Below are 14,741 nucleotides of genomic sequence, written 5' to 3' on the forward strand. Positions count from 1 at the left end.
CCAGCCTCTGATCATCCTCGTGACTTCCTCTGGACTTGCTCCAACAGTTCCATATCCTTGTTACGGTGAGGACACCAGAACTGCACACAGTGCTGCAAGTGGGGTCTCACAAGAGCAGAGTAGAGGGGCAGGATCACCTCCTTTGACCTGCTGGTCACGCTCCTTTTGATGCAGCCCAGCATATGGTGGGGGTTCTGGGCTCAAGCGCACACTGAAGCTGCCTCATGTTCAGTTTCTCATCAACCAACAGCCCCAAGGCCTTCTCAGGCTGCTCTGAATCTTCTCTCTCCCCAGCCTGTAGCTGTGCCTGAGATTGTGTAAGGTCTTTTTAAACAGAAGAATCTGAAATGAGAGTATTTTCCCCTGGAACCTTTAGCTATTTGGAATTGCCAGCTCCTCTGTGAACACAGCCTGGCCCTGTTACTTCATGTTGCCTGGGTGGGTGTTAAGGTGACCACCCTTGCTGACAGTGATGTAACCCTGCAGGTCAGCAGTGATGGGGCCTGGTGCTGAGATGTCTTTTCAACTGTGGAAGCAAGAGGTCTCTCTTACAGCCTGAAGAACCCTGTGAACACAGAAAGAGGAAGGCTGCTAGGACAAGGATGTTTTAAAAGCCACATTTATACCGAAAGGGAGAGGAAGCTGCACAGCTCTTTAAGTCCAGAATACTGGAATATTTTACTACTGCAAGATGCACAGTCAGTATAGTGCACGAATGAAAATGTGCTGCTTTATTTATCTTAGCTTTTTTTATTTGTTGTATAGTGTAATTTTATATAGTGCTGGAGGCTAACCAAACTGATGCTGGGATGCTGCCTCAAAGTGGCCCCATCAGATGGCACACTGTGATGCTGTGTGCTCACTGCACAGACACTCTGCTGCAGGATCTGTTCTCCCCACACACCCCCCTCAGTTGTATGGTCTGTAGATGCTCTGTGAGCAGCAGAATGAATTGAATTTGTCTCTGGAGTGCTTCCCCATTTTTCTAGTTGCCCTCCCCTCCATGCACATGTAATATCCTGCTGTAATATCCTCCTGTCCATCATGGTCCCGACAACAAATGGCACCATTATCTTCCCATTGTGAGGATTAAGTGTCTGACCTACCAATCTTCTTTTGCTTGTCACTTTGCTCACAGTCTTTCAGGTCACTTCCCCTGTCTCATATATGGCTGAAGGGGAGGTAAAACTTTCTTTGTGGCTGGACACCACAAAGAACTTTCTTCCTTAGAAAACTTGGCTTGAAAACAAATCCAGTTTCATCTTCCCTCCACAAAATGCAGGCAGGATTCAGAAGAGATTACAAAGGACATACATAGCAACAGAAAGCTGAAAGCAGCAGCAGGTGGCTGGGAAGCTGCAGGGAGGAGGGGAAGGCAAGAATGCCTGGTTGGATGCCACTGCAAGGGCAAGACTGCACAAAGCCAGTGGTGCTGGGTGGTTCAGCTGCAACTGTTTGTGATTTAGAGTGCTGCTGCCAACTGAAAGTAATACTGCTTGATCACCTCAAACACTGTGCTTCCTGTCACAAATGGGGAGGACAAGAGAGATCCACCCGTCTCTGGTGCCACTTTCTTTCTGTGGTTCCTATATAACCAGCTCTCTGTATCCTGTTTGCTTCCAGTTTGCTGTTTTTAGGGTCAAGCCAAGCACCTGAGTGTGTTTTGTGTCCCTTCCATTACCCAGTGAGCAACAGAGGTTAGTCTGCCAGATGTGTAGTTTTGCTGCCTTCTGCCTTTGCCTCTCCTGGGTCACACAGCAGTTGCTTAAGCCCTTCTACTGGAGCTTGGGTTTGATATATGACAGCAGCTTACAGAAATGTGCTTTGGAGTCCAGCATGGACGTGAAGAGACTTGGGCTTATGTAAAATGAGGTCTCCTGATTTTCAGCCTAGTTCATTCCATTAAGATCAACACCACACTGATGAGCAAAACCTACCAGCAAGTGTAAAATGGAGTGTATTGAGTAGATGTGTGAAGGTCTTTCTCCAAAGTGTGAGTATCCTCAGAAATGCCTTGTAGAAAGTCTATGGGAGATCCCAGTGCAGAAGTGCTCCCTGTCCGTGCTGGGCAGTGTCCCCAGGCAGGGGATCAGCGCTGTGCTCCTGCAGCAGCTCACATACACCCATGCTGTCAGGTTGCACAAGGTTTGTCACATGAGCCTTGGGCTAGGGCAGTTTGCTCATGTGCTCTCCAGGTCCAACACAGGCACAGCTCTGCTGGCTCCTCCTGGTCCAAAGGCAGACCTGCTCACTGCAGCTTCATCCCATGTGCTGGAGGGAGCAGGTCCACTCCTTCAGCTCTGTCAGAGCTACTGTCTAGTAGCTAGACTGCTGCAGGAGACAAAAGAGACACCAACTCAACCCAGAGGTTCAGGCTGAGACAGAGACACACAAACCCTTTGTAACAAGGCACACACCAGAATTGTGTCTGAGACACTGCATACAACACCTGGAGCCATGGGAGGGTCTTGTTCACAGAGAGCACATTAATGACACGTCCTGAGCCTGTTACCAGATCTAACCTTGCTTCACACCCTGAGCTGATGGACAGGCTTGGATGAGCACCAGCTCAGTTTTTCCGAACTCCCTGAATAAGCCATTCCCACCTCCCTCTGGCTGCCCTAAGCCAGGCTGTGGCTCTGTGAATAAGGTTCTTTCTGTGAAAAAGGCTCTTTCTGAACATATTTCAGAGCTTCTTCTTCATCATCAGCAAGTTTGGACCTTCCTGCAAGCCCAAAGATTGCAGATCTGCTCCTCACTGGCCTGTTCAGTAATGGCTTTGGCTTCACCACCTTAACCATTTGTTTCTTACAGCAGGATATCCAGAAACAGCTCCCTAAAATTAACTGAGTAGGCAGGAACAGGGAAGTGTAAGGCATCCCATTCAAGATGTAATGCCTGCCTTATGCCCATGCTCCTCACAAAGAGTCTAGGAAGGAAATTCTGCCTCAAAGATTTGTTTTTGGTCTGTGATACAAGAAGTTTTACCAGTATTTCTTCAGAAAAGAGCAGGAACAGAAAAGGAGCATAAAGCTCCCCCCAGAACAGGCTAATTAGCAACTACAATAGAAATATTACTCAAGAGCCCTTGAAGGGAAGGGAACCATCAAATCTTCTATGTCCCTGGGATAATCCAGTCTTAATGGTGGGAAATGAGAAGCAGATAAACAGGAAAAAGGGGGAAGGAGCTGGGAGCAAAAGTGTCAGGAAAGAACAGGTCACTCAGAGCAAGTACCCTGAGAGGCTCTGATAGACATCACTAACAATAGGAGCAGGAAAATGAGTTTGAAGAGGATTCCATTTCAAGTAAATCATGGGTTGCATAAGGATAATTAGCCACCTATCAGCTCTTATGAAATGCAGCAAAAGGAAAATGTTATTGCTTAGTGTGAGTTTAATGACACATTTCTATTGTTTCATTTTTTAACTATGCTCCTGTATTGCCCACCAGTGTTTGTAAGTCAACACTTCCTTTTTTAAACCCTTACCTTTTGGCCAGTTACAATGCAATGAGAGAGGGCCTCCCAGGCCAGTTCTTGCAGTGCTTTCTTGAAGATATTCACAGGCACAGTATACAGGTCCACTGAGTTGTCTTCCGTAATTAAGGACTTTGTGAAATGGGGGCTTCCTCCACAGATGGGCAGTAGCCAAGAAAGCAGTATTATGGGGAAAGCAACCCAAACCAAAGCACAAGTCTGTACTGACACAGGTCACTGGGTGAGGGTTGTTCAGGCATGGCTGGTTTTTGGCATTTCTGCTTCTCTTTTCTCTCTCTGAGCCTGCTGGGGCTCTCAGTACCATTCTCTCCAGCCCATTTCACTGCCATTCTTTAGTCACCAGGAGGTGGCTGCTGCTGCTTGCTGATGACTCAGGGATGCATTACTCAGCAGTGATCTGTTCTGTGCTCCAACCTGAGCAGGTGGAGGGCAAGATCAGATCAGGTCTGCTGGGGTGAAAGAAACCTCAGGTTTCCTCTGCAACTGCCAGCCATGGCTTATTTAATCATCTCCCTGCAGCGATGGAAGATGCTGACATTATGATTCTCCTCCTGTTTTCTTCCCACACTGAGTGTAATTTGCTATTCCTTCCTCCAACACCATTAGAAGAACAAGTCTTTCTTAGCTGCCATAATATCTAGTATCGTAATCATCTTGTCTCACAATGACTGCAACTTTTACCCTCTATCCTCAGCAACCACTTCACTACCAGTTAATCTGAAAGGAGGCTGTTAGAACATCTTTGATCAGCGGCAAGGTTGTAAACACTCGATCCCATATTACAACATAAAAGACACAGAAATGTGTTGCATGAAGAAGACAATGTCTGCATCAAGACATTGTGCCATTATCAGAGGGTTGTTAACATCCATGACGAATTAAGTGTGTACGGACAGGTTTAGATATGTTGCACTCAGCAGTCCTAAGGAAACCTGACGAGAGATCTTTGCTTGTTCATTTTTAATACAACTCAGGGAACTTAAAATCCAGCAGTCTCAAATGGTGTTCATATCACAAAAAAGGCCAGCAGGATAGTACAGATAAGACAGCCATGGTCCTAGGCAAAATAATGGAGAAGCTCGGACAATGTTCAGTCAAGGGCTGAACCCTGCACACTGTAGGAGTATCACTAGTGCCGGTCAATGTGGTTTATAGACAAGAACTAAAAAAAAACCAATAATCTGTTTTAAATCCTGGGCTGCATCAAAAGGAGCATGACCAGTAGGTCAAAGGAGGTGATCCTGCCCCTCTGCTCTTGTGAGACCTCACCTGGAGCATTGTGTGCAGTTCTGGTGTCCTCAACATAAAAAGGCCACGGAACTGTTGGAACAAGTCCAGAGGAGGCCACGAGGATGATCAGGGGCTGGAGCACCTCCTGTATGAAGACAGGCTGAGAAAGTTGGGGCTGTTCAGCCTGGAGAAGAGAAGGCTGCGTGGAGACCTCATAGCAGCCTTCCAGTATCTGAAGGGGGCCTGCAGGGATGCTGGGGAGGGACTATTCATTAGGGACTGTAGTGATAGGACAAGGGGTAATGGGTTAAAACTTAAACGGGAAGTTTAGATTGGATATAAGGAAGAAGTTCTTTACTGTGAGGGTGGTGAGGCACTGGAATGGGTTGCCCAGGGAAGCTGTGAATGCTCCATCCCTGGCAGTGTTCAAGGCCAGGTTGGACAGAGCCTTGGGTGGCATGGTTTAGTGTGAGGTGTCCCTGCCCATGGCAGGGGGCTTGGAACTGGATGATCTTAAGGTCCTTTCCAACCCAAACCATTCTGTGATTCTCATTCTTTGAGGAGCTTACAAATCACATTGATCACAGCAATCATGCAGATACCGTCGATGCCCAAGGAGCTTGATGTAGGACTCCAGCGACACCGATTTCAAAGCCTGCCTTCTGCAGGCACAGTGAATCAATGCAGGCACCTGGGGGAATCCCAACTGTGTTGCGTTACTTCCATTAAGACCTTCCCCGATATCCCTCAGCTGCTCAGCAAGTTCACCGCTGATCGGAAGGGAAAACCCCGACCCCCTGAAAGCACCCAGCGGACCGCCAAAGGTATGGTTGCCAAGGCCGGTCAGAGCAGGCTCCATCAGGAGCTGAACCTCAAGGTTTTGAGCTGGAAGAGCTGGGAACACAAAGCGTACCCGTGGTGGGGTGGGGAAAGGGGCTACTTCCTGGACAGCTGGCTTGGAAAGCACGGGGGGTATGAGGTGGCAAGCGGCAGGAGAGAGGAGAGAAGAGGGGAAGCACAAAGAGAAGAGGGATAGGACAAAGCGAGCTGCTGGGTTCCCTCCGCTTTCCTCTATTCGTCCCGTCCGTGATGGAGAGGCCCCGGCTTCTCCCCTCACGCCGCGGCCGCCATTGTACTACACCCCCCTCCCCACAGCCGTCTCCCCTAGCAACGGGGCAGCCCCGCGCCCAGCGGCCGGTGGTGGCGCGATGCTCGGCCCAGCGGCTCCGTCGCGGCTGCCGCCATGTCGTCGGGGCCGGGCTGCCCGGTGTGCGGCGAGCCCTGGGTGTCCCCGCGGCTGCTGCCCTGCCTGCACTCGCTGTGCTCGCCCTGCCTGCGGCGGCTCTGCACGCTGGCGGAGCCCGGCCGCCCCGCCGCCCGCTCCGTCCTCTGCCCGGTGTGCGACGCCGAGGTGCCGCTGCCGCCCGGCGGCGTCGGGCAGCTCACCCCCGACTACCTGGCCCTGAGCCGCGGAGGGGCGGTGGGAACGGCGAGCTGCGACCTGTGCGTGGACGGGGCGGCCGTGAGGCGGTGCCTGACGTGCGGGGCTGACCTCTGCCACTTCTGCTGCCAGGCACACAGGTGAGCGGGTGCGGAGGTGCTCGGGACCCTGCGGAGGGGATGCAGCGGAGCTGGCCGGACAACCCCCGTGTCGCGCTGTTTGTTCAGTCCCCAGCAGGGCTTCGTCCTTCCCGGAGGGTGCTCTCTGTGTTCAGGTGGGACAGGCATGCTGCTGAGCAGTGGGTTGGTCAGCCCTCCTCAGCTGAAGCCATTATAAGGCCAAAATCAGGACACCCTCTGCATGTGCAGGTGTTCACGACCATAGCTGGGTGGGAAGACTGGCAATGCTCCCACAGGTACAGGGTGTAGGCAGAGTGCTTCACATACTGTGCTGACCTGCATCCGAGAAGGTACATGCCCCGGGGGAAAATGGGGAAGTTCAGCTGCTGGTCTGCCTCTCTCCACCTCCAGAAACGTTTACAGGGTGTATGTACAAATGCACCCTTAGGAGAAGTGAAAGGAGATAGCTGGAAGTCCTGACACTATCCTGCCTGTTGTGGTTACTGCCTCCTGATGATCAACCCATGTGCTTGACCGTTAACTGGTATGTACATGTGTCTTGAGTGAATCTTCAAGGCAAGTGCCAGGAAGGTGGTGCCAAACCCTTCTCAGTGGTGCCCAGCGACAGGACAAGGAGCAATGGCCATAAACTAAAACACAACAAGTTTCACCTCAACATGAGGAAGAACTTCTTTACACTGAGGGTGGCAGAGCCCTGGCACAGGCTGCCCAGGGGGCTTGTGGAGTCTCCTCTCTGGAGACATTCAAACCCCACCATGGACACATTCCTGTGTGAGCTGCTCTGGGTGGCCCTGCCTTGGCAGGGGGTTTCACCTGTTCCTTCCAACCCTGATGATTCTGAGTCTGTTTTTCAGTGCTTCTGCAGGGCCAGGAGCTGTAGCAGAGTGCCTGATGGTGCGGGGTTTAGTTCTCTTGGAATACGGGAAGAAGTGGCAGCTGTGTAGAGGGAGACACATGGGTAAGGTGGGAAGCAGAGATGACAGCAGCAGAGGTAGGAGTTGAAGAGGAGGCGTCCACAGTGGCTGTGAGCACAGCAGAGGATAGGCAGCGCTAAGGAAGAAGAGTGTTAGCAAGTCTGAATGGCCTTCTGAAGCAAGGAGATCACAAGCAGGGTCGAACAAAACACCCCGCAGCACTAGCCAGGGAAGCCTCAGCCTGGGTTAATCAGCTCAGCCCATTCCATCCACGTTTGCTGTTCCTTTCCACTTGATTAGCAGATCCTTTCCCCACAAAGAACTGGGACATACTCCTCACTGCCTGCCCTCCCTGCACACATGGTATCTTGGTGAAATGGCTGAGATTCTTAGTCACCTTTCCACCCCAGGCTGTAATTTTCAGCATACCATTTGGATTAGATAGTGCTTCATACCCCAGCAAGTGCTGACGGGTGATAAACTGAGACGCTGAATAGCAGCAGGCTGCTGCATGGACAGAAATAACTGCAGGAGGTGTAAAGCAGTAGAAGAATTGTCCCCAGAACCAGGTTCCTACATTATTTACTGCTACCATTTTCACCCTGCTATCATCTGCAGACTTGCACCTGATTCAGTTGATGGTAGAGCAGAACGTGGGCCAAGAAAACACATTTTGAAATGATTCCTTGGTGTGTTGGGGAGATATTTGAGTGCCATTGTGTTCATTGGAAATAAGTGAGAGGGATCTTAGGCTGGAGTCAGGGAAGTGGGAATGTAAAGGGTGTTATGCAGATATTGCTAGAAGGCTTTGAAAAAGTGCTGGGCCCAAAGGAGATGAGTGGGAAGTGAAAGGAGTAGCAAAAGGGCTGAGTCTTATGGCTTGGAGCTCCAGAAGCCACTAGTGCAGGAGACAAGGAAGGAGAGAAGGTGTTTACATCCTTCTCAATAACTCGTTCCCTTAGTACAAAATAGCATAAAGTGGAAACACTCTAGTGCTGCCCTGTGACAAGGTGGATGTCTGGGTCATAACAGGTTCTTTGTGTCCCATTGTTGGCCTCCTCTGTACAGGAACTAACCTGGCAGCCAGAAGGAAATGGAGTTTGGCTTTGGGCATGTTAAATGTTTTACCACAGACTGTGTTCTGGCAGTGGCCTAAAATGGGTTTTCCCCTGAGGGATGTTAGAACTCATTTGCCTCAGCAAATTCAAAGCTGGTGAAAATCACAGGCTAAAGAGCCTGGCACCTCCTGTCCCTCTGCAGAAGTGACTGTCAGTGACCAGTTCTGTGCTGAGACACCTCCTGCCAGCTCTCACTTTGCAGGGCTCAGCACCCTCCTGCTGGCACAGCAGGCTCTGGGGGTCACTGCAAGTATCCTACTTCATGAAGCCACTGCTGGTAGAGCAGCCTGACAGCCCATTCCCTGCTCTGTGTGTGGCCATGGTGGGGCACGAAGCTCTTGTGTCTGAAAACAGTGCTGACTGCATGCAGGGAGCTCGAGAGCAGCCTCTAATGATCTGCTTGCAGATGTTGTCCTCTTCTGTGTGGAGCCTTGTCCTCAGGAGACGTGAAGTCCCTGCATGCAGAGTGGGTTTCAGTGGAGACAGGAGGGAGCAGCTCACACTGATGTTTGCATTTCATATCCAACATGTGTAAAGTGATGTGTGGTTGCTCTCTTCTAGGAGACAGAAGAAGACAGCCTCTCATACCGTGACAGAGCTGGAGAACAGCAAAGATTGCAGCCAGGCTGGGAAGCCTCTCCTCTGCCCTTCCCATCCCACAGAGGAGCTGAGGCTGTTCTGTGAGCAGTGCGACCAGGCAGTGTGCCAGCACTGCCTTGTGGGCAGACACCGACAGCACCCCTGTGACTTCACTGGCAATGTCATCCACAGGCATGGGGATGCCCTACGGGAGCTGCTGAAGAGCACCCAGCAGCACATGGGCACCCTGGAGAGTGCACTGAGCCAGATTGATGCCATGGGCAGTGCTGTCCACAGTCGCGCAGAGGCTGTGGCCACAGAGATCTGTCTGTTTGCCAGTGGCTATGTGAAAGCCATTGAGGAGCACCGGGACAGGCTGCTGAAGCAGCTGGAGGACTTGAAGGTGCAGAAGGTAAACCTGCTGCACTTGCAGAAGGCACAGCTGCAGCAGCTGCTGCTGGACATGAGGACAGGAGTAGGGTTCACAGAGCACTTGCTGGCGAGCGGCTCGGATCTGGAGATCCTCATCACCAAAGGAGTGGTGGCAAGCAGGCTGACAAAGCTGAACAGAGTTGCTTACAACACCCACCCCAGCATGGATGACGGGATCCAGTTCTCTCCCCAGGAGAAGGCAGGGCAGTGTTGCGGCTATGAAGTTTTTGGGGCCATTCTCAATAAAGCAGTTGATCCAGTCAGATGTACCCTGCATGGGGAAGGTAATGGGGAGCTGTACGACAGCCAAATGGGAATGCACCACTCCCTGAGTCATCTCTCCATTCTCTGTACCTACCTGGTGTGCAGCTTAGGCACTGTGGGCTCCTTGCTGTCCAGGCATTGCCTAGGTGCAGAGGCACAGCTCTGCCAGAGGTTGCTTTGCTTGCTGAGGGCCTATGGAATCTGTGTGGGGCAGGGAGGCAGAGGCCTATCCCCATCCAGATGTACTGAGCATATTGGAGCTGCCCTTTGCAATATCACTGACCTCAGCATGGGGCTCAGGTGTGAGGAGAGCAACCCTTAGGGCAAATGCCACAGCTTATTTGAGATGGGAATGATGCCTACAACGTCAGTTCTTCTTGTCTCCTGTTCTGCAGCATGGGCCCCTGCAGATCCCCAATCTGGCTGAGCAAGTAGTTTCATTTCCCATACCACTTCTGCTGGAATTGCCATGGGAATAACTGGCATTTATGGTTCCATGGGTATGTGTTTATTAAGGACCTGGGGCAGTGCCAGCAAACAGATAACGTTCAGACCAGCCCACAGAGCACAGCCATCACTGGTCAAGCAGCTGAGACAGACCCAGGGCTTGCTTGTTCTCTTCCATACCAAACTAGGTTCTGAGGTCTTGGGGGCTCCACACCACACAGTAGGGCTGTTCCTTCTCCCTCCTGGTTGCATTGTGCACCTTAAGACCTTCTGGGAAGATTCCAGCTGGGCTTGGAGGGGGCAGGAAGACCACCCAGTACCATAGAGACCTGGGCTGAGCCTGCCTGACATCTCTGTGCCTATGGCTGTCGACGACTCTCCTGATCCCCACTCATGTATTTACTTTTCCCTTTGAGTGGAAGGAGCTGTGCACCCCAGCAGCAAGGTCCTGACTGTACTCTGATGGGACCACAGCACTGCCAAATAGGTGGGAGGTGACAGTCATGGCTGGAGTGAATCCTTTCTGGTCCTGTTCTTCTGCCTTGCAGATCTCCATAATGCCCATCAGAACCAGCTGACTGGCTTTACCCTGCTCTGCAATGACACCATGGGGAAGCAGATGGGGCGAGGAGGAGAGGCTGTGCAGGTCACCATCACCCACAAGGACAAGAGGGACTGGTGAGTGTTTCACCTGAAAACTCCCTGGTTCTTTGCCTTTCTGCCTCCCTTATCCCGGCTCCCTCTGTGCTTGGGCAGGTGGGAGAACACGCTTCAGCGTGTGGGTCAGAATCTGTTGGAAAGGGCATTACTCTTCTTCACACTGCTATAGCAGTGTTTCTTACTGGTTGTATTTTACTATGTGGAGCTTGACAATGTTGGCTTAGAGTGATTTGAGACATATTCAGCTCTCAGTGGGTGGTAGACACTGTCAGAATGAGCTGTTGCTCCTTCCTGCCCCTAACAGCAGACATCCAGGGCTCCTGCTTTTGTTAAGACTGAATGAACATAAAACATCACAACCCCAGAATGACTGTCCCAGGTTGGACAGTCCACCAAGGCCAGGAGCATCTGGCAAGTGATGGAAATGCCTAGTTCATGTTCTGGAGAAAGAATCTGTGTTGGGACTTTGTTGTGCTTTCTCCTGTGGTTGCAAGCATTGGGCACATCAGCATGTTTGGTGTTTTTTTAGCAAAGGCAGGGAAGATTGCCCTTGAGCTCTTCGGTGCTTCCACAGGGAAAATTACCAACTAGAACAAATGATTTGTAACTGCTTCCAGGCTGCACTTGTTACTATAAAGCAGACAAGAACAGGTACAGAGCCACTGACAGCAGAACCAACATGGACTCGCTCCCACAGCCTCATGTCCTCTGATGCTGGGGGCCCCACAGCTGAGTGTAGGACTGCAGGGGAGGTCTCACAAAAGCAGAGTAGAGGGGGAGAATCCCCTCCCTCCATCTGCTGCTCATGCTCCTTTTGATGCAGCTCAGCACACAAGGTGGTGGGGGGGGAAGTTCTGGGCTCAAGCACACACTGAAACCAGCTCATGTTCAGCTTCTTGTCAGCCAGCACCCCCAAGTCCTTCTCCTCAGGGCTGCTCTCAATCCAGCCTGTATTTGTGCCTGGGATTGCCCTGACCCAGGGGCAGGACCTTGCGCTTGGCTTTGTTGAGCTTGATGAGGTTTGCATTGACACCTCTCAAGCGTGTCAAGGTCCCTCTGGATCCCATCCCTTCCCTCCAATGTGTCAAGGTGCACATACAAGGTAAGGTGTGCACACAAGGATTGTGCCTGATGGCTTAGGGGTTGGTGTGGCGACATTAACTCAGTTCCTTGTTCTTGCGTGCACGCAGTTGCTCCATTTGTTGCTGAAAGCTGTCTGGGTTTGGGTTGAGGCACAGCAGCGACAGATGAGTGTGAAGTACGACCACACAGTTCATGGCAGGATATGATGCAGGCAGCTGTATTGATGTGAAATGGTGAAGGGTGGGGAATACAGTCTGCACATCTGCAGATTCTAAACTGTCATAAAGCACAAGAGACTAGTTAGTGGGGATTATAGAGAACACCTTCCTCTGTACAGAGCTGCCTGGTAATTGTCTGTGGAAAGCTGTTTCCATCTCTGTGAAGCAGGCAGCCTGTCCCTGAAGAACTAGCTGATGCTTTCTCCCTGGCACCCTGTCCACCAGATTGTGTTCTTGTGGAACCCAGTGAGCTTCACTTTGGAGAGTTCAGCAGCAGGGACCTAGAACTCCTCAGAGTCAATGTGGCTGGGACAGTGGTTGAAGTGATTCAAACCTGCCCTGTTTATGTCCCGTCTTCTTCACGGGGTCTTCCAGAGGTAACTGCTCTCTGAGACTGTGAATTCACCCCATTTCTGAGGGCTCTTATCTGACAGGATAATCTGACCTGCAAGTGTCTCTTATCTGCTCTTTTCAGTGCTCAGGGTTGCTGCAGATTCATGCTGTGCAGCTAGCTTTGTGTGACTTCCTCTGCATGGTTATTGCAGCTCCTAGCAGCAGGAGCAGTAGGGTGTATAAGCAACTCCATGCTTGAGCATTGCTCGTGCATCCTGTTAAGCTTGCTTGAGACCCACAAGGCTGAGGGTAAGGAGCTGACCACACATCTAGACCAAACAGTGGTTCACATGGAGAGCAATTTTCTGCCAGTCACTGACCTCTTGGACTTCTCTCTGTTCATAGTACAGTCAAGCCAACAGTGTGTGATAATGGTGATGGGACCTACCATGTATCCTACAGCGCTGAGGAGCCAGGCGTGTACACCGTCTGTGTCTGTGTGAAAGGGCAGCATGTACAGGTAGCATTTCTTGTTTCTCTTGCACTGCTGCTGCTCTACCTGATTTTTAAGTATTTGCTTTCAGTCTTTCTAGGAATTACCTCTACCAGAGACACCATCTGATAGCATCCACTGCAGCAGCCTTTCTGCTTGTCCTCCACAGGGCTCTCCGTTCACTGTGATGGTGAAGGGCAAGTTCCGTGAGCACCAAGGTGTGTTTCACTGCTGCACGTTCTGCTCCAGCGGAGGGCAGAAGTCTGCCCGTTGTGCCTGTGGTGGGACCATGCCAGGTGGGTGGTCAGCTTTCCCCACACTGCTCTTGTCAGGATTCATTGCATTTGGTAGCCCAACTCTTGCCTTGTGCATGCCTCAGGTCTGTGGTAACCTATAGGTATATAAGATCTGGTAGGATGTGACTGCAGCAGTGAGAAATTCAGCAGAACACAGTAAGGGTCTTTGGAGCACACCCCATAAACAGAAACCTGAGCTAACTGTGCAGGAGATGGGCAGCGAACCTCTGTCTTTCAGCCCATCTCAGTAAGGCTAAGCAGCACTGTGTCTATACTGTTCCTGTGCAGGTATGTTGGAGAAGCTTCACTCCTTGCTTAGGATGAGAGTTCAACTCTCTTATTTGTTTAATCCCAGCCAGCTTCCCTGTGTGTTTTGCATGGTTTTAGTATGTAACTGACCTCTTCCTTTTACTGTGCTTAATCTGTTTCTATCTCTGCCCATAGCCATTAGCAGCTGGCATGGGGTTCTGCAGGCCTCTGTCTTGCATTACTCAACAGGCAATGGGATAGAAATCTTAATCTTTTCCCAGCTATTGGAACAGGGAGGTTCTCCTTGGTTTTTCTCCTTTCTTTATGGGGAGCTGGTACTTTTGGCCTTGAATATGCCATGCTTTCATCAGCACATGCCTCCCCATCTTAGAGAAGTGTTGGAGCTGAAGCACTGTCTGAAAACCTCTGATGCACTGGGATTTTCCGGCCCATTTTGGACTGAGCTGATGGTACCTCTTCTCTTGCAGGTGGGTACCAGGGCTGTGGCCATGGACACAAAGGTCACCCTGGCTGCCCACACTGGTCATGCTGTGGACAGGTGAAGAAGAGCTCAGAGTGTTCGGGTGGGCCACCCAGTGATGCCTTGCAGAAGGGCTTGCTCAGGACAGTGGCACTTTGAGCAGCCAGGTGAGCTCCTGCAGCCCAGGGCACTGCTGCTGCCTCTGCATGGGCACAGACCCTGAGGATCCCCACCATCATTGCATAGACTTGATGCCAGAGAATAATGTTGTGATGGGTGGGAGCTGGGAGAGGAGGATGAGAGAAAATAAAATTGTGCCTTATATTGCACCCAGGGGTGTGTGTGCAGAATTGTTTTGTGTCTGAACAGGAGCAGACTGGGAATTGCACTACTTCAGAATTGTACTCAGAATCCTGCACTCCTGAGAGGTCAGGCTCTAAGGGGAAACAGTCTGAGCAGTTACCTCACAGGAGGGTCAAGATACATCTCATTCTCCGGGATTGATGGTCTCTGTTGTCCTTCTTGAAGAGGGCAAAGCTGCTTGTTGGGGCACATTCCAAAGGGTTTGTGTTCATGCCTTGAAAAGGCTTGGCAGCCTGAATATGGCTTCTGCCTTCCTCTTAGCTGGATTCCAGCTTTAGTACCATGATTTAGTCTCCAAACTGTAATTTCTTCACTTCCCCTCTCTTTTTTTGGAGGAAGAAAATGCTTTAAAACCAGCAGTTTAATAATTGCAATTAGGTTTAGACTACTCTGCCCTGTGGCAACTGTAGCTGATCTGCAGAATGCCTGGCTCTGGCTCATAAACCGAGGATCTGTGTTCTACCTCATCCCTCTTACAGCAAAGCCCCCTTAATATTAAGACA

At 50.9% G+C, this 14,741-nt stretch overlaps 1 protein-coding gene across 1 annotated transcript; it reads left to right on the plus strand.

Annotated features, from left to right (window-relative positions):
• The first annotated feature begins 5,970 nt into the window (after window positions 1–5,970).
• On the plus strand, window positions 5,971–14,204 carry TRIM45 (tripartite motif containing 45). The gene is made up of 6 exons (XM_034060032.1): window positions 5,971–6,308; window positions 8,902–9,635; window positions 10,611–10,740; window positions 12,762–12,876; window positions 13,019–13,145; window positions 13,883–14,204. The coding sequence occupies exons 1-6, from the start codon at window positions 5,971–5,973 to the stop codon at window positions 14,032–14,034; spliced, it is 1,596 nt and encodes a 531-aa protein (XP_033915923.1). The 3' UTR covers window positions 14,035–14,204.
• The last annotated feature ends 537 nt before the right edge of the window (window positions 14,205–14,741 follow it).

This window comes from Melopsittacus undulatus, chromosome 2 (genome assembly GCF_012275295.1).
Source record: "Melopsittacus undulatus isolate bMelUnd1 chromosome 2, bMelUnd1.mat.Z, whole genome shotgun sequence".
NCBI classification, from domain to species: domain Eukaryota; kingdom Metazoa; phylum Chordata; class Aves; order Psittaciformes; family Psittaculidae; genus Melopsittacus; species Melopsittacus undulatus.

Bases quoted from the DNA above. Each gene is read 5' to 3' on its own strand.
- TRIM45 (XM_034060032.1), top strand. From the start codon at position 5,971: ATGTCGTCGGGGCCGGGCTGCCCGGTGTGCGGCGAGCCCTGGGTGTCC. The intron at 9,636-10,610 runs GTAATGGGGAGC...TCTGCCTTGCAG, and splicing joins ATGTACCCTGCATGGGGAAG to ATCTCCATAATGCCCATCAG. The intron at 12,877-13,018 runs GTAGCATTTCTT...TGTCCTCCACAG, and splicing joins TGAAAGGGCAGCATGTACAG to GGCTCTCCGTTCACTGTGAT.